We start from the raw sequence: 18903 nt of genomic DNA on the forward strand, positions 1-18903 counted from the left end.
ATATAATGCTACCCCTCAATGACGTCATTATTAGGAGCAGGACGGAAAATGATGACGTCACCATAGAGTTACGTCACATATCATCACAACCACTGTACACTCGCCGCCATTTATGCACGCCTGTTCTCTCTGGATGAAGCAGAATGAATCCAAAAATTATCATAAAAGCGATCAAGATTAAGATTGCATTGAAAAGATTGTCGAAAGCTAAAGAAAATGCTGTCCGGATTCACCGAGGCCTTCCTCCTCTTGTTCCCTGGTATGTATTATCTAGAAATACACCATGTTCACATTACCTTATTCAAGTTATTGTACCAAGCAAACGGTGTGCCATAAACATAAACTCTCGTTAGGCCTAAAAGAAAGTAGACCTAGGCCTTTCACATTTCTGAAAATGTTAACGCAACCAATATGTCCTGGCGCCAGCATGCTGCTGTCATCATAGCTTCGAAGCAACTGTGTTCTAAACAACCATGACTGCAATGCGCAAACATGTTTTGAAATAAGTATGGCTATGCTGTTATCAAGCATTTTCTTTGCAAACATAGATAAAATCTGTCATGTTCAAAGGCTTTAATGAAAAAGAGAGGCATGCAGATGAACTCCACTTGGCCCATGCCGAAATATGAATGTTTATCGAAGTTTAGAGGTTTCGATTCCATTATACCGGTACCGTTCTCGACGTTAAACTGTTTACAGGTACAGACAATGCTACATCTGCTGTATGTCCTCGATACGGCGGGCCTGCTGTCGTCTGTTCTGTCCATGCTGCATATACGACGGTCCCAGACCCCCGCCAACCACTCGTTGTGGACGGGTGCTCACTGATAAAACGTACGAAAATGAAGTCATGAGGAATTTCTTAGGTAAGTAAAACTTGCTTCATTCATGGTTATTTATTTGCTTGATAATTGTTATCTGATTATTCTAAATAATTAAATCAGTGTGAAGTAAAAACGAATAACAAGGTAAATGCATGACCGTTCGTCCTCGATACTCTAGGGGTTTACTATCACCAGGGGCGGATGTCAGGTTTTGAGGTTAGAAGTGGGCGTGTGACCAAGCAAATCAGCGAGGCGAATACTGGTGGCGCCGACCTTACGCCCCGCACAAAGCTTACTACGCACATTAAATGGCTGCAAAATCCTGCAATTCTGAGGATTTCAATATGAAACAGTAAACACAAGCATTATACCATAAAACCTACTGCGTGCGAGCATACAGTTAACGTCAAAGGCTAAATCCATGACCTAAACTGCGGCATACATGTAAAACACCATTTATCCATACAAAATAATTATGGTTTTCGTGTCAAGTGTCAATTTTATCTTTATTTAAAGTTTATGATTATAAAATTTTTCACTGTACAGAATTGCAATTAACCAAAACACATCTTACCTCTACTTTCAATATGGACCCATAAAGCGATGATCGGGTCTGCGGGTAGCATGGCGCCCCCAGAAGCCCTCGAATAAATGACTACTAAAAATAAAAAAAAAAATCCTGCTTTCTGAGGACTTCGTGTACACTTTCCCAAAAAATATTTGAAGCCATGTAAAAATATTCGTTTATTATTTTTGACGTCAAATGATCATATTTTTGGAATTAAAAGTTAACAGAATTGCACTGCGCCTAAAATCACAATATTTTATAGAGGCACGAAGCAAAGAAAAGGATGGGGGTCAGGGGGCCGACTAGAACGAATATACGTACCCCAGCCTACTAAAGCATTTACATATTATTTTCGTCCAAAACAAACAAAGAAAATACCAGGCTTACTATCTACCGTACCGCTCATTAAAACGTTGAAAACAAATCACATTTTGGTGAACTTGCCGTATAATTCCCTTCTGAAGCACCTGTTCATACGTATGTAATGTAAACAAATAATGCCCTCGATCGACAGAATTTGATAAATTATGTGGTTCGTTTTTATTGCCTAGTAAGGTAAGCTATATCAACACAAGTACGCGATAAAAATATAATCGCAACATACGTTTTATAATGGTTTACATATTCATCACACTTTGCTCCATTTGCAGCGTAATAACGAACAACGCGAGAGCTTAAGCTCTAAAGAAGAACACCAATTATTCTGTCTACAAATCTACTTCATTGAGCTACAATCTATTGCAAGCGACTAGGGCTCTCCGCCTAGTGAAGGTTTATTAATAGGGCTAATAAAAAATGTAATGTCTGAACTTTTCTAACGATATAAGCATTTACACTTTTTAACATTATTTGTTTTTTTTTTTTCGGATTAGAATAATTCTTAAGATTTTCACTAACCATACACAATCGTTCAATAATTCGTGTATTCGGAACAATGGACAGAAAATTAGGGCTAGTGGTCTGTTCTCTCTCCAAAAAAAAAATTTTTTTTCGGGGGGAAGTACGACGGGTCCGCTCTCCCCTAATGGATCCGCGCCTATCACTGACGTTATATCCATCCCTAGACTATTTATATCATGAATATATCAGTTATATCAGACGGCAACAAAAGACACAGGGAATTTGGTCCTCTGAAATCAAAAGAATAAAATAACGGTACAATGACAATGTGGTTGACTGTCACATAAGATATAACGTTAGCTTTGAAGTTGAGCGTTACGCTCTTCAAAGGAATTTCTGCATGCCTGTGATTGGTCATTTTTTTTCTCCTACGATGCCTCCAGTTTTAGTATGAGATAATCCAGGGGTCGATATAAAGACAGTGGTGATAACTCATGGAGTATCCAGAACAAAGACCGTTATTTTTGCATTTAGATTAATCAGTTTGTCTAGAAAACGGTGATGTGTTTAGCGACTTTTTGCCTCCGTTTTCAGATCTGACGTTGACCACGTGTAAGATGACGTGGCTAAATAACCTATCACATTTGGTTCTATTTCCAGGTTTTACGTTGGGTATTTTGGCCACCCTAGTTTTCTACATGACCATGCTATCCCAGTTTAAGTTCCATGCTCTGACCGCTGGTATTCTGGCCTCGATTGCCGGTGTGTTCATTACCAACGGAATGGCCTTCAGCTCAGGCATGAGATGCATCACTTGTCTCACCATCCCACAAATGTTCTCAAGTAAAGTATATTTTGAAATCTTTTCACACGTTCAAATTGTTCGGATTGGTTCTTTAAACTGTTTGATGTTAGTTTTTTTTTATCAAAATGAACTATTTGGAACATATTTAGATATCATTAGGTCTAGTACTTTCTGATCCAAATGTAAATTCGCCGCATAGGTTACTAAGAAGTTAGATTTGATGATGTTTCCAACAGGATCCTGTTCATAATTCGGACCAGCGCATGCTATAACATATATATAAGTAAGGTACAGCTTAAACACAATACATGTAACTAATTGCTTTGTCCGTTCTCGCAAGGAGAAAGATTTGGACTGAAAATTGATAAATCAGTAAAGCCAGATATGCTGATGTTTTTTCACAAGTCCAGCTTTAGTTACACGTTGACATGATAAAATAATGGATATTAAATCCACATGAACATATTTAAATACTATATGTAATTTACGCGGTATTACATTATTTGTTTGTTATAGGCACGGGGCGATATTTCCTACTGATGTATATTATGATACTAGTGCTGTCACATCCAGTGAAAAATTTCAACCACAACATCATGATTATGTCCAATAGTTACACATGCGGCCAACAAATGGCGTATAATCAGACAAAGCAATTGGTGGACGCTGCCGTCGCTCCTATCGCAGGTATACAACCTATCTACTTACTTCGTACCTCCAAAATACACTGTTCCATTTCCTGAAGTAGAAGAGTCCAAAGGTGTCTTTAGAAGTGAATGAGTTAAATTTGAAATAACATACAACGTATACTTGAAACCCGCATAGTTTTGCAAAGGTTATAAGTTTCCACAGATAGCGCACTTTAAGAATTTTTCTGATTTTTCTGGTGTTTTCCTCTGTATACAGATGTCATTGTTGGTCAAGCAGATACATTCTCTATCTTTGGTGTGTTTCCTCTGTATACAGATGTCATTGTTGGTCAAGCAGATACATTCTCTATCTTTGGCGTGTTTCCTCTGTATACAGATGTCATTGTTGATCAAGCAGATACATTCTCTATCTTTGGTGTGTTTCCTCTGTATACAGATGTCATTGTTGATCAAGCAGGTATATTCTCTATCTTTGGTGTGTTTCCTCTGTATACAGATGTCATTGTTGGTCAAGCAGATACATTCTCTATCTTTGGTGTGTTTCCTCTGTATACAGATGTCATTGTTGGTCAAGCAGATACATTCTCTATCTTTGGTGTGTTTCCTCTGTATACAGATGTCATTGTTGGTCAAGCAGATACATTCTCTATCTTTGGTGTGTTTCCTCTGTATACAGATGTCATTGTTGGTCAAGCAGATACATTCTCTATCTTTGGTGTGTTTCCTCTGTATACAGATGTCATTGTTGGTCAAGCAGATACATTCTCTATCTTTGGTGTGTTTCCTCTGTATACAGATGTCATTGTTGGTCAAGCAGATACATTCTCTATCTTTGGTGTGTTTCCTCTGTATACAGATGTCATTGTTGGTCAAGCAGATACATTCTCTATCTTTGGTGTGTTTCCTCTGTATACAGATGTCATTGTTGGTCAAGCAGATACATTCTCTATCTTTGGTGTGTTTCCTCTGTATACAGATGTCATTGTTGGTCAAGCAGATACATTCTCTATCTTTGGTGTGTTTCCTCTGTATACAGATGTCATTGTTGGTCAAGCAGATACGTTCTCTATCTTTGGTGTGTTTCCTCTGTATACAGATGTCATTGTTGGTCAAGCAGATACATTCTCTATCTTTGGCGTGTTTCCTCTGTATACAGATGTCATTGTTGGTCAAGCAGATACATTCTCTATCTTTGGTGTGTTTCCCCAGTATACAGATGTCATTGTTGGTCAAGCAGATACATTCTCTATCTTTGGTGTGTTTCCTCTGTAAAACAGGTGTCATTGAGAGCGTTCGGGTGGTGATGAAGTCTCTGAAGGACTTCGCCGTGGTATTACAAAAGTCCTTCATGGTTTTAAAGAAGGCTGTCACAGAAATAGGTAAGTAATCATTTCATACGATCCCTGGGTGTATTAGAATTAGGAAACATCTATAGTTGACCTGCAACATGAAAAATATAAAGAAATACATTAATTCGCTAAATTGAGAATAGAATATTACAGCATCCATTCAAAATGTTGTTGACATTGACTATTGATGTATTTATCTCCTGCGAAAACAGTTCTGATCTGCAAACTAATGTCAAATCCTTGTCGCCTGTTGTTTCATTTAGTTGGTCAGGTATTATCTGATTTTCCCGACTTGTAAAGTTCGCAACCCTGATGTTAATTATTTCTTATCTCTCTATTCCTATTTAAACTGACCACTGAAAAATATATGTATCGTCCATTTGTCAATAAAGTTTGTTATTTCCGTGTATATATCTTATCATAATAACTTGACGGTACCCAAATTTGAACACTTTTTGAAGATAATTGTAAAAAATTTCTAACGTGTGCATAAATCCAGAGTTTTCTCTTAACTTTCCACAAGTAGTTGCCTTCAGTTTCATGAATCGTGTCAGCAGTGCATGTATTTTGAAATAGAGAGATTGAAGTATGCCCGGTCTAGTCCCGTGTTCCAACAGGTTCGAGTACCCAAAATGGAACACCTCCTTTATATAGTTTGATTAAAAAATGTATATACATCATTAAAAATGTTTGAATTCAGTTCAAACATTTTTTAGTTTACTTAAGTCACATATCTGTCAAAAATATCCCATTGTGCATTTGTTTTTCTTGTTTTAAAATACATGGTGTTTTAGGGTTGTCGCACGACGTCGTTTCCCGGATTTTTTCACAATTTTATTCTTTTTGTTTTTAAATACAGATGATAAGCAACCGGAAAGAAAATGACATCTAAAACGTGTCACACTTACTCTTCAGCACCTTAATTTTTGTTCAGGACAGTTATTGATAGTTTCGACTGTAAACGGAAAATTCTGTTTCACTTATTTTAAAAGTGTTCCATTTTGGGTAGTGTCACGTTATACCATTTTCAACACACTGACAGAGAAGAAACTCCGGAAGAACATCTTACACGATTTTCAGCTAGCTGTGAGACAGATCATATATGTCATCCAATTGTTAGTTTTCCCTTTCCTTCTTAGTCTTTGTAGCGTTTCTACTTTTTCTTTGCCAAGTCTTTGTTTGTTGTTATTCGTTTTCGTGCAATTTTATTGCTTTCCTATATCGGTTTGAATTTATTTTTGGTTACCGGAGACGACATCCTAAATGACCTATCATGCATTCTACTAAAAAAAGTAATCACTTTTGTCCGTCGCAATACGTCCGTGCAATTTGCATTTTCATTTCCTCCAAAATCAATCAAAATTGTGAATTACATGGTCGTCCTTGTTCAACTTTATGAGGTATAATGAGTTAGCACTCGGATGATAGCTCTGTTTTTCTTGTTGCTGATTGTTGACTTTGTCCACAGCTGCAGCTATAGGGCGAGTGTTTTCATGGCTGAGCAGCATAGTGGATATCTGTAACGAGAAGATGGGAGAGCCTTACCATAAGTGTACCGGGACCTTTAATACAGCAGAGAACAACTGTAGGTAGGTCACATTGTCGTCTGCTCAGGCTGATTTCTTTCCCAAGTGTCGCATGTCAGATGGTATAATAGTAAACAATCATAAAATATTATCCATGTAAATATTGGTAATTGCGTGCACTGTCCTAAGCAATCACCCCCACCATAGTATACATTCCTTCCAACTGTAATTACCGATATATTGTATTTGATTTAATTCCGTAGTTCTTACACATTTTAAGTTTCCTAAGTCTATTTTGTTCCTAGAGAGATGCTGGGATGGTTTTTCGGCTGGATATGTGGTATTGTGACTGCTTTCAAACAAGTATGTCATATTGTCCGCAGTAAGTATTACATCCCTGGTTGTTTGATCTTAACATTTTTTCAATCCATAGTTGACTTCACGTAATTAAAGTTAGATATCCAGTTTATACTCCTGTAATGATAAAACACCAGAGCCTATTTTTTACCGTATAGTCGGTCATTTCCACGGGGCGATATTTCAGTAATAGATTCATTGATACGCCATACGGTATTTCAAAGAGCTTCTTGATGCCTGTAATTTTAGTCAAAGTTGCATCATACACGTAGTTAAAGGTAACGAGTCACTTAGGATTGGCAAACCATTATTTATTATGTAGCTGAAGATAGTCCCTTTACTCTCTCCGTGACTTATTGGTATTTTAAAACCACAACCTGTAGCAGCAGCGGTCGGTAGTAACGAATGTTGTTTTCCTGCCTTCGTTCATTTATCAGATTCCATCTCAGAAGACAGTGCTACGGACGCTAGAGTTTAATCCTGACGGTGACGCTAACTTACCACTGCTGAAGGCGACTAAATTGATATCATGATAAAAATATATTTTGCTGTTTTCTTGTTTGAAATCGTAATCACTTGAGAAAAACACTGTTTCCATGTATATTTATGATAAATCAAACGTATTTGGGTTTTTTCTGTGTAAATATTTATAGGTGTTGGTGTTTGTTTTAGTTGGCGAGCTTCTATGTGCAATAGCCAGTCTAATAAAAGACTTGATTATAGACCAGTTGGCAGACCGTAAGTACTTCATAGACTTACAAAACACTAACGTTTGGCTATCTTTAGAATCATTACTAAATCATTTATATAGATTTGTATTGGATATCGCCAGGTCTTTATTGATATTCGCGATTACAATTTACACCATTACCACCAAGAAATAATTTAATGATATAGGGATTCATTCTACTGTAATTAAAAACATGGCAAAATGTTCTGCATGTCTTGACCTTAGTATCCTCATTGTATGTATAACAGGTACTGTTTCATCTTTTCTATCGTCGTTGTTGGACAATGAAATTTATTGTTAGTGATGTTCATATAAAAAGGACAAGGATTCATCTACGTCCTTGGGAAGGGTAAGGTTTTGGACGCAGATAATGTATACTGTGGGAGTTCTACATCATATACTACGCTATGTTATAATATGAGAGGATACCATTGGCTGTCTGGGTTGTTCAACTTTCAATGTCTTAAGTTAAAGGGACAATTCAGTCTAAGAGAACATTAAAATTTGTATATATATCAGATAAAACAAGTTCTAATGGAAATTACATCAGTCAGTTTTACTGTGATATGCCTGAAACGCCTATGGTGGTGACACGTGTGTGAAATATTCAAACTTGCTCGCTGTCCGCCATTACACACTGTGGTCGAACTTCTTGTATGCCGAACCCTGTCCCTTGCTCGTAAAGTAATGCAACTTTTGGCTAGAACTGCTCAAATCGCTCTGAGAGTAGTGTGTTTACCTTATTAGGTGAACTGTCTTGCCTAAAGATCATTTTATCACCTTCTCAGTGGTTATGTAGTTCATTTGTTTAACGTGCGTGACTTTGGCTCGGGTATGGGTACAGAGTTAATATTGTACCTGCTTAATCGTATTGATCAACGATTTGATATTTCAACGATATTAATTAAAATACTTAACAATGTCGTGGAATTTGTCAATGTTTTACGTTATATGTTTCATAAGAAATGTAGAACAATACATTTATGCTATTGTTTGCTTATTGGTTATGTAAAAGAATTTGCCTGGGTTGTTCAACTTTCAATGTCTTAAGTGTAATGGCTTTATTCAATAACCAAACTTTTTAAGCTACTTACTTACATTATTTAATACAGCAATGTCAAAGGCGATAGACTCGGTCACGGACATGTTTTACTTCAACATAACCATCAACTACTCCTACAAGTTTAATATGACCCAGTCGAAGAATTTGTCGCAGATTCGGGATGATATTTTAGCCGACGTGAAGGAACGCGTTGGTCAGCACGGTACCTTAATGGACACAGTCCAATTCGTCATGATGTTTTCTAGTGTTTTCGTGGTGATAAAGTGAGTATTGTATACGATAATGTTTAGTCTCTAGACCACACACACTCACATAATTTTACATATTGACTCATCTCCATGTGGTTGAATTGCATGCATTGTAAGCCATACCCTACTCAGCGCATTCTACATGTATATACTCCAGAGGTTACTATTACCGATGTAATATCCACCCCTGGTTACTATGATATAGTCCAGGGGTGGATATAACGTCAGTGATAGTAACTCCTGGAGTATCGAGAATGCACTCAGCGACTTTTGTCGAGACAATGTTGGTTCTATCCTCAAGTTAGATTTTGGCACTTCTATCTTCATTTAATTATTTTGAAGTTCATTTTCTAGTTTCTTCTTTCGTCAACACTTTTTGGCGTCTGACTTGATAGATAATCCTATAAGGTTGAAATATGCAGCTTACCTCATTTTGCACTCTCATGGTGGTTTTGTTTCGTACAATCGTTTCAGGGCATTAATATATCGCAGGAAATACCTCACCACGGACAAGTTCGACAACATCTACATAACACTGAAGATAGAGAGTATAGAGGAGAAACGGTGTGATCAGGGCGGTGAGGGTATACTACCACTCACCCCAAAGGAGTCCAACAAATATATAAAGACAAGTGAGTGATTAATAACCATGTGGTTATTTCTACTAGTTATGACACTATCAGATCTGCTTTTTATTATCTGAGGCAAACGTTTTCTTAGTTCCATTATCATCAGCCGATTCATCGGATTTTTACATGGGATACAGTTACGCAAAATCAGAAAACGTTCTCTGTCTGGCATCACTTAGTTTCCAATAATCTTCTCTCCAGTCTCTGGGAACTATACCTATAACCTCTCCAGTCTCTGGGAACTATACCTATAACTTAATTAGTATAACTCTTACTTCCCCGTGCTATCTACAGGGTCTATTAGACTTGCCAGACGTGAGAAGTCCAAGCTAGCCAAGGGGATAATGATGCTCGTGGTCAACTTGATTTACACCAGTTTCTACATCATCTGTGACTACAGTCTGTACTGGCTTCTCGACCTTCTCCGGACTCAGCTGGAGGTCAAAACACATTCAGTAGGTAAATACATACTGCTAATCCAGTGGGCATAGACGCCAACACAACATTTCTCTAAAGACCTTCATGTTTTGTGATAATATACAATGGTTTTTGTTAGAATAGCACTTATGATAAGCGTGTGGATACACAGTTTTAAAATTCAATTTCATTCTCATTTTTTTTATTCTTTAGTAATGAGCACATCACTAATTATGAGCAATGGTAACTTTATCCTGTAGGTTTTCGCAATATTCGATAGTTTCGGGAAGACTACTATGTTGCCTCCGTGTTACAGTTCCCCCTCACCTGAAAATCCACGTCCAAGGTGATGGTGCTATGGCCGACATGTACCGTGCCCTAGTTAGCTTCTTTGATCCTCTCGTGACGGATGCTTCTGTGGACACCACACCATGTTTACCGAACCCAAGTACACCAAACTTCGCCATCTATAAACAAATCTGTAAGTTCATTTTAAACAAACATCGACCTTATACTCAAATGATAATCTTGATCTTATAATGACCTTATAATATCAAATTATGAGGTAGACTGGATCCTTGTTTCTGTTATATCTTTTTAAGTAGTCTCAAATTCCTCTTTTAGACAACATTGATATTTTATCTTTGTGTGGGTGTTCAGTATATAAAACTGCAATGTTATTTTGAAATTATAAATCACTATCAGAACGGATATCCAAATGTATTGAACAGACTTAAACCGCACATAACTAATCATTATATATGTCACGTACGAAGGCATTCTTCCCTATATCGTATGGCAATGAAAACAAAACAAACTTACATAAGTCAGTGCCATGGTATATAGAATGACTCCAGGTTGTCGTTCTCCTTTCCAGGGAGTATGTAAAACATAAATCAGTGCCATGGTATATAGAATGACTCTAGGTTGTCGTTCTCCTTTCCAGGGACTATGTAAAACATAAATCAGTGCCATGGTATATAGAATGACTCCAGGTTGTCGTTCTCCTTTCCAGGGAGTATGTAAAACATAAATCACTGCCATGGTATATAGAATGACTCTAGGTTGTCGTTCTCCTTTCCAGGGAGTATGTAAAACATAAATCAGTGCCATGGTATATAGAATGACTCTGGGTCGTCGTTCTCCTTTCCAGGGAGTATGTAAAACATAAATCAGTGCCATGGTATATAGAATGACTCTGGGTCGTCGTTCTCCTTTCCAGGGAGTATGTAAAACATAAGTCAGTGCCATGGTATATAGAATGACTCTGGGTCGTCGTTCTCCTTTCCAGGGAGTATGTAAAACATAAATCACTGCCATGGTACATAGAATGACTCTCGTTCTCCTTTCCAGGGAGTATGTAAAACATAAATCAGTGTCATGGTATATAGAATGACTCCAGACTCTCGTTCTCCTTTCCAGGGAGTATGTAAAACATAAGTCAGTGCCATGGTATATAGAATGACTCCAGACTCTCGTTCTCCTTTCCAGGGAGTATGTAAAACATAAATCAGTGCCATGGTATATATGGAATGACTCCAGACTCTCGTTCTCCTTTCCAGTGAGTATGTAAAACATAAGTCAGTGCCATGGTATATAGAATGACTCCAGACTCTCGTTCTCCTTTCCAGGGAGTATGTAAAACATAAGTCAGTGCCATGGTATATAGAATGACTCCAGACTCTCGTTCTCCTTTCCAGGGAGTATGTAAAACATAAATCAGTGCCATGGTATATAGAATGGAATGACTCCAGACTCTCGTTCTCCTTTCCAGTGAGTATGTAAAACATAAGTCAGTGCCATGGTATATAGAATGACTCCAGACTCTCGTCCTCCTTTCCAGGGAGTATGTAAAACATAAATCAGTGCCATGGTATATAGAATGACTCTAGGTTGTCGTTCTCCTTTCCAGGGAGTATGTAAAACATAAATCAGTGCCATGGTATATAGAATGACTCTAGGTTGTCGTTCTCCTTTCCAGGGAGTATGTAAAACATAAATCACTGCCATGGTATATAGAATGACTCTAGGTTGTCGTTCTCCTTTCCAGGGAGTATGTAAAACATAAATCAGTGCCATGATATATAGAATGACTCTAGGTTGTCGTTCTCCTTTCCAGGGAGTATGTAAAACATAAGTCAATGCCATGGTATATAAAATGACTCCAGGCTCTCGTTCTCTTTTCCAGGGAGTATGTTCGGGGTGTATCTATTCCTAACCCTCTTCGAATCTTATGGCTTGCGTTTGCGTCACGTGATCGCAGCTTGTTACTACCCTAAACGTGAGCAACAGCGAGCAGTATGGCTGTATAACCACATCCGTAAGTGTAGGGGTGGCTTCCTAAAGACTACCAGACGACAGCTGAAGAGGAAATACCTTAGAAACACAGAAACAGAGAAGGTCAGCCTTCGTGGAAAGTTGGCCGCTAAGTAGGTTTATCACTGTTCTAACTCCAATAATGTAATTCTACGGTGTATTATAGGGTTATATTACATAAGGTCTTTGATTTAAACATATGTATTGCCAAAAATACAATCAACAAGGGATTATGCACAAGTTGTTTTAACGTATTGACGCATAGTTTTCTAGATCAAACAATTGAACTATTTTTTTAATCTAACCCTTCAAGTTCTTAGATTGTGCTATCTTGAACAACCTGTATTCATTTTTTTCTGAACAAGACTTAAGCTATTCTGGTGTAACTCACTTTATCACATAATTTTATCAAGATATCCGTTGGCTGGGAAATTATTCCGGTATCTAGGGTGGGATCGGAAGGCCTGTATCTGTTGTGGGCGTGAGGGTAGAAAAGAGGACCATGACAACTTCCAACACTGTGTCAATGCGGGATGCAATGGTAAGTACAAACGTCAAAAGTAAAACCTTCAACATCCTGTTCAGCTTTCAAATGTGTCACAGTGCTTTGTAGTAGTCCAAAAGCTTTCTCTGTAGATGGAATCAAAGGCCTAGTTTAAGTCAGCGAAGTCCATATACATTGTTCCACTCGATTCACTGTTCTATTAAGTTTTGTTCCCCGTGTGGTTTTTACCCTGTTTTACCCTTAGATCCACTGCACCTTTACCATAAAAAATATTTATCAAAGTATTGATATTGGAGAACAAACCCACAGGGACTTGTAACGTAGGTTTTGAGAAAGTCTGTTGTGTATACATGTGTACTATGCCTATATACTATATAAAAGGACAAGGGAACCAACGGCTCGCTTGGAAGAGGTACACCTGCCTCTACAAAAGTCGCCCATATTCCGTCAAACATGGATAAATATGTATATATTTAATACTAATATATTCTTAAATAAATTTTCGATACGGAAAACACAACTTCAGACACGAAATAATATATTAACATACCTTTATTTCATTATGAACGTGAAAAATGCAGTCAGATATCCACACTGTCGTTATGCCTGTCCAGTGAAATCTAGGTCAAAGGCACTCATATAGGGATTGGATTTCGTTTTTATGTTGCTTGTATGGAGCAATTCCCCTAAGAATATATTCTATGGGGCGCGTTAGCGACCCATATTGAATATATTCTTAGTGGAATTGCTCCATACAAGCATGGTTAACATAAAAACGAAATCCAATCCCTATATTTACACTGACACGACTTTTTATTTATATTTTATGCAATAAAATCGTCATTTGAAAGTGACGTAATTATTCAATAAAAGTCGGTCAAAAGTGGGAGGAGCTTCCTCAATTGAACAGCGAATGATGACGCTTCACGTAAGGTAGAATTATTCATCCGCGACGACAAAAAAGTTCAATATTTTAGTGTAAAATAAACATGACAAAAAAAGTAAATTTCATAGATAATTTTATTTAATCAGATCAGAACTTTAAATATATATTCAATTTTGCTAAAAGTTAATATATAGCGTAATAATTCAATTTTGTTTGTTACGAGCATCTTCATTGGTTTAAAAATTTACTTTATCAGCCCATAAAGGAAAAAATGGCGTCGCTTCGCGGTTTATTTAGAGTACACTCAGATTTTTGTGTTATATCTCCATAACATAAAAAATCTATTCAAGTTAATCCTTAAATAACATAAAGAATTTGTACACGGCCACATGTGTGAACTCGGTGACCGTTATTGTGCAGCGAGGCGAAGCTGACGCACGCTTACACACTGGAGTTTGCCGAAGTTGTCGGACACCGATTTTCAAGTAAGTCAATGTGTTTTAATTGTCGTCTGATTTGACGGTTTTACATCCTTGGGAGCCATGTGATTATATAATCTACGCTTAGATCCATATCGCCATCGATAGATGAAACAAATTCACTTGTGTTCGATGGATACAATGTATTTGTGGTGACGCGGAACTGTCAACACGTGGATTATTAGCGGTGCATGTTTTATAATACACATGATTAAATACTCAAAGAACAAAGACAAGAGGATATGTTTATAACTGATCTCTATCAGAGGGTCTCACACCCGTCTACCCCAAAGACTCGATCGTAGGACGAACATAGGCACAGAGGTAATGACAAAATGTTTACATTTGACATCCATCATTTTTAACAAAAATGAAAGCACGTCGCCCCGGTCGGGATATTTTTCCGTTTCTTTATACAATTGTTAATTTAAAAATTGTTTGAATCATATATAAATATAAAACATGTATATATTGTTTACATTTTTTTGTTCACTTTTTTTTATCCAGCACTCGACTCTTGTTCGTATAATCCGCCATATTGTAATTGATGATGGGTACCTTTTTAGTGTACTCGCCCTTACCCGATACTGCACTGAAATTCTGTACCCAGACTCTGTATAAATTAAGTTTCATGGTTAAGGTTCTTAGAAGTACCTTTATTTGAAATACACGTATCATTAATTGAAGAATCTAACATAAGTCGAGACTCTAATGTTTTACTTTATCGTTACCACATATGGGGTTTCCAGTTCGGGTCCGGGTATGGGATACACAATATCCACTCGAACGTGTTTAACCTAGATTTCAGTGGACAGGCATAACGACAGCAAGGAAATCTGACGGCATTTTCCACGTTCATAATGAAATAAAGGTATGTTAATATATTATATCGTGATTGAAGTTGTGTTTTCCATGTCGAAAATTTATTTAAGAATGTATTGGTATTATATATGTACATATTTATCCATGTTTGACGGAATACGGGCGACTTTTGTAGAGGCAGGTGTACATCTTCCAAGCGAACCGTTGGTTCCCTTGTCCTTTTATATAGTATATAGGCCTAGTACACATGTAAACACAACAGACTTTCTCACAACCTACGTTACAAGTCCCTGTGAACAAACCGATATCTACACAATAAGGACTTCAAATCATTTTGCTGATATTGTTTCTTTGTTCCATATGGATGTAAAGACGTTTTTGTGTGCTATCATGTTGTTTCTATGGCAACTTTTATTATGTTTATTGTTATGCCATTAAGTTACCTGTATCAGTTCCCCCGAATTTCCCATTTTTACCTTCCGTATAGATTTGATGATTTCCCCCTTCTTTATCTGTTTATCTATCATCTAAAATGTTTACTTAGCTCTCGTGAACGTGAACGATTCAATACTTCCATTGAGAACTATTCATATCTGGTCTTTCTTTGCCTCTCAGAATCTTTGTATCATTAACTGTTTTTGTCGTCACTTTTGTCTAGCCAATGTATCGTTTCCTCACACAATCTGTTCGTGACTTGTGTAGTGCTCTTTCTGTTACCATAACCAGGCGAGGTCTATTTACAAGCTGTTGTCTCAATGTTTCCACTCTAAACAAAGCTTCCGTGATCCACAGACATCTATGTAGTTTTCCCAAATGCCTTCAATGTTTTGTCCGTTTCTTCCAGCACTTGGAATCTGTTCTGTGAATTGGCAAAACAAGCCAGAAATTATGTCACGTGTTCCAAAAGAGTCAATGCAATCGTGTTCTGACTACCCTTTTACAATTCTATATCACATCTGGGTTTAGATATAATCTTGAAAGAGATTTACATTGATTAATGATATTATTTTATGTGCATACGAGTGATGTCGAGTCGGATATCAAATCTGAAATATTGTTATTTATGATATACGATTATTACTGACAAATTACATTATTTTCTCTGGAAGGTATATACTGCCACGTGTGCTTCTCCGACCTGAACAACATGTGTACAGTCTGTATGAATCCGGTAGACTACGGGGATTTCTCAGACTTCAGTGAAGAAAGGTATAGCATCTTACACTCATCAAATCAGTACATCATATCATAATTCACCAAATAAACTTCCTCGGCTACTCATACTTTACAATCCGAGTAAATGGAAATGATAATATAGTTGATATCTTCGATGAACCGTATAGCCAGTTATTTACGCTGGCCAAATAGTCGCGATTTTAATAGTAAAGAAAAGGTGGGGCGATTTTCGTGATATGGTAGATCATTCAAACACTGCACTACATTTCACGGATTAATTTAATCCGCTAAACCTGCCTATATTATTAGGTTTTTTTTTTTTTTTAAATTTGCCTAATATATATTTTGCCATATATATATTAGGCAATTTAATTTTTTTTTAAAAGTCTAATAATATAGACAGATTTAGCGGACTATGATTAATTTTCAAGATCATAACGATGTGCGGCGAGATCATGAACATAACCGGCTATACGGTACTATTTGAAGCTGAACATACGTCTCTTTGACGAACGGAGTCTTTACATTATGTCGTCTGCTCTCGTGGTTGTGTATATGTCGTTTTCTAATATCGTATCCGAAAAGATGTTTTCATACATTATCCATACAATACAGTGTCAGCATCTGTTGGCCTTCTGGGGATAGAGTAGGTTGGTGTCTGAGGCTGAGGATCTCAATCTTTGGTAGGTTTTCTTTAAACAGCCATTGCTACTTTGTTGTTATTCAACCAAAGGATACCAAAGTAAGTTGATTTTGCTTTACTACCTAGTGTATATGTTGCTTTCTTTTGCTATATGTTTCTTTCTTTTGTGCCCTGCAGGTAGGGCATTAGAATTGTACCTCCTATCCCTATTACGTGATCGTAAAATGCGACTAAATTTATGATCCTATCTTTTCTCTTCTTCCTAACTGTGTTTCCTAATGCCTCCCTTGGCAACGCCTCACTTTTGGCCTTGAGTTGAGCGTTCGCCCCTGTGAGGAAGGCTCTGGGTTCTGTCCCCTGGCCGAGACACACCATAGTCTATAAAAGTGGTAGTTTCTGCTCCTGCTTAGCACTCAGCAAACAGGGAGTGGGACGACTGGTTCGCCCGTTGTCAGTATAATGTGACCGGGTGGGGTGTGTTGCTTGGTGTCTTCGACGGCATGCTTCAGTGATATAGCATTATAAAAAGGGCAACAGTTCCACTATACAAGAACACACAACACGAACATACCACAGTCTCCCAAAACACGCACCTCGCACTTCACACACGCTAAACACTGCATACATGGGAGGCCGTCCTTACATGACCCTGGCTGTTAATAGGACGTTAAAATAATCAAACAAACAAACAAACAAGCTTTTTTTTGCCAAGATAACTGAAAATATTTATAATGTGGAATTTTATATTTTTTTGTATTTAACAGAGATTCAAGTGAAGATGAAGATGAAGTTGCAAGAATGAAAGATATATCACAGAGGCGACGTGAAGACACAAAGCGTCTACAGGAACAACAAACACCGTCAAACATTCTGGGAACCTTCCGTCATCAGCTCAAACTCAGTAGTGATAGCATGAACAGTGACGATACAGCTGGTGGCCCATCAGATCCGTATCACCAACGCTACTATCATTGATGTAGTGCTACTCTGCATCAGCAAGAGACATCACTGATCTTTGTGAACTGTGGATCATCGACGGGACTGATGTAAATCAACAATGGATCAACGAAACTCTACACCACAAAACAATATCATTACCTGGTACATGTACTCATGAATCATGAATTCTAGTTTACCAATAGGTTTTACTGATAGATGTCAAATCCACCTCATCGATGATGCGTAACTAAGGGATTGTCAACTCAAGATCACCAACGACAAACAAGACTGGTGATAACATAATGCTGATTAAGGATCACTAGCGAGATCATTACTATTAAAGAGTGGATTCCACGTCATCGTCACGAAGAATGATGAAACGTCAACCCCACATCACCGACGACAACATTACTGATGAAGGCCTACTTCAGATCACCAACTGAACTTCACCGATGAATGTGAACTCCGCGTTATAAACAGGAAGCTTTCCAATGAAGGTTTATTCCAGAACACCAACTAGACCATTACTAATGGCCTACTCTCTCCCTCTCTCTTTCTTCCCATAGCCCTAATCTAAATTTGCGCACACAATTTCGCGACCCCTCTGTCATCTCCCTTTATTCCATTGAATCCATCCACCCGTTCTCTTTTTTTCTACCCTATTCCTTCCATCTTCTTATTGTCTGTTTTCCCCTTATTACTATTATTGGATATAATGCGACAAGCTCGTCAACATTTGAACAACTTGGATGAGATAGAGAGTGAGTTTTCGTTTCAAAGTTAAACATTATTGAATAAAGACAAGATTCAATGACGTGCGTTTGGCTTTTTTATGAGTCACTATTATGGATCAGCCTAAATGCTCTAAATCAGAATTTGATATAAATAGAGAACGAAAATAAAAGATTACCGACAACAGAACAAAACTCAAAACTTTAAAATGATCATATGTAAGTAACGTTCAGCAAACATTCAAGTGAGCACCCAGTCGTTACACATGCCTACGTACAAGGACAGTTGTTGATCAAAACGTCAGTCGGTTCACTTTAACTGTGCGTTGTTTTACTGTCTCACGGGCAACTGCATATAACAGAATTTCACGCTTTTGAAGTCTAGTGGCATTTCCAGCGA

General features: G+C 37.6%; 1 protein-coding gene across 1 annotated transcript; it reads left to right on the forward strand.

Annotated features, from left to right (window-relative positions):
• Nucleotides 1–70: 70 nt before the first annotated feature.
• On the forward strand, nucleotides 71–18583 carry LOC138316003 (DC-STAMP domain-containing protein 2-like). Its single transcript, XM_069257474.1, has 16 exons — nucleotides 71–259; nucleotides 700–866; nucleotides 2893–3075; nucleotides 3554–3724; nucleotides 4965–5066; nucleotides 6505–6625; nucleotides 6868–6944; nucleotides 7592–7657; nucleotides 8762–8975; nucleotides 9435–9592; nucleotides 9884–10048; nucleotides 10323–10487; nucleotides 12195–12435; nucleotides 12736–12863; nucleotides 16124–16223; nucleotides 17598–18583. The coding sequence occupies exons 1-16, from the start codon at nucleotides 144–146 to the stop codon at nucleotides 17806–17808; spliced, it is 2385 nt and encodes a 794-aa protein (XP_069113575.1). The 5' UTR covers nucleotides 71–143; the 3' UTR covers nucleotides 17809–18583.
• The last annotated feature ends 320 nt before the right edge of the window (nucleotides 18584–18903 follow it).

This window comes from Argopecten irradians, chromosome 2, assembly GCF_041381155.1.
Source record: "Argopecten irradians isolate NY chromosome 2, Ai_NY, whole genome shotgun sequence".
Lineage (NCBI taxonomy): Eukaryota > Metazoa > Mollusca > Bivalvia > Pectinida > Pectinidae > Argopecten > Argopecten irradians.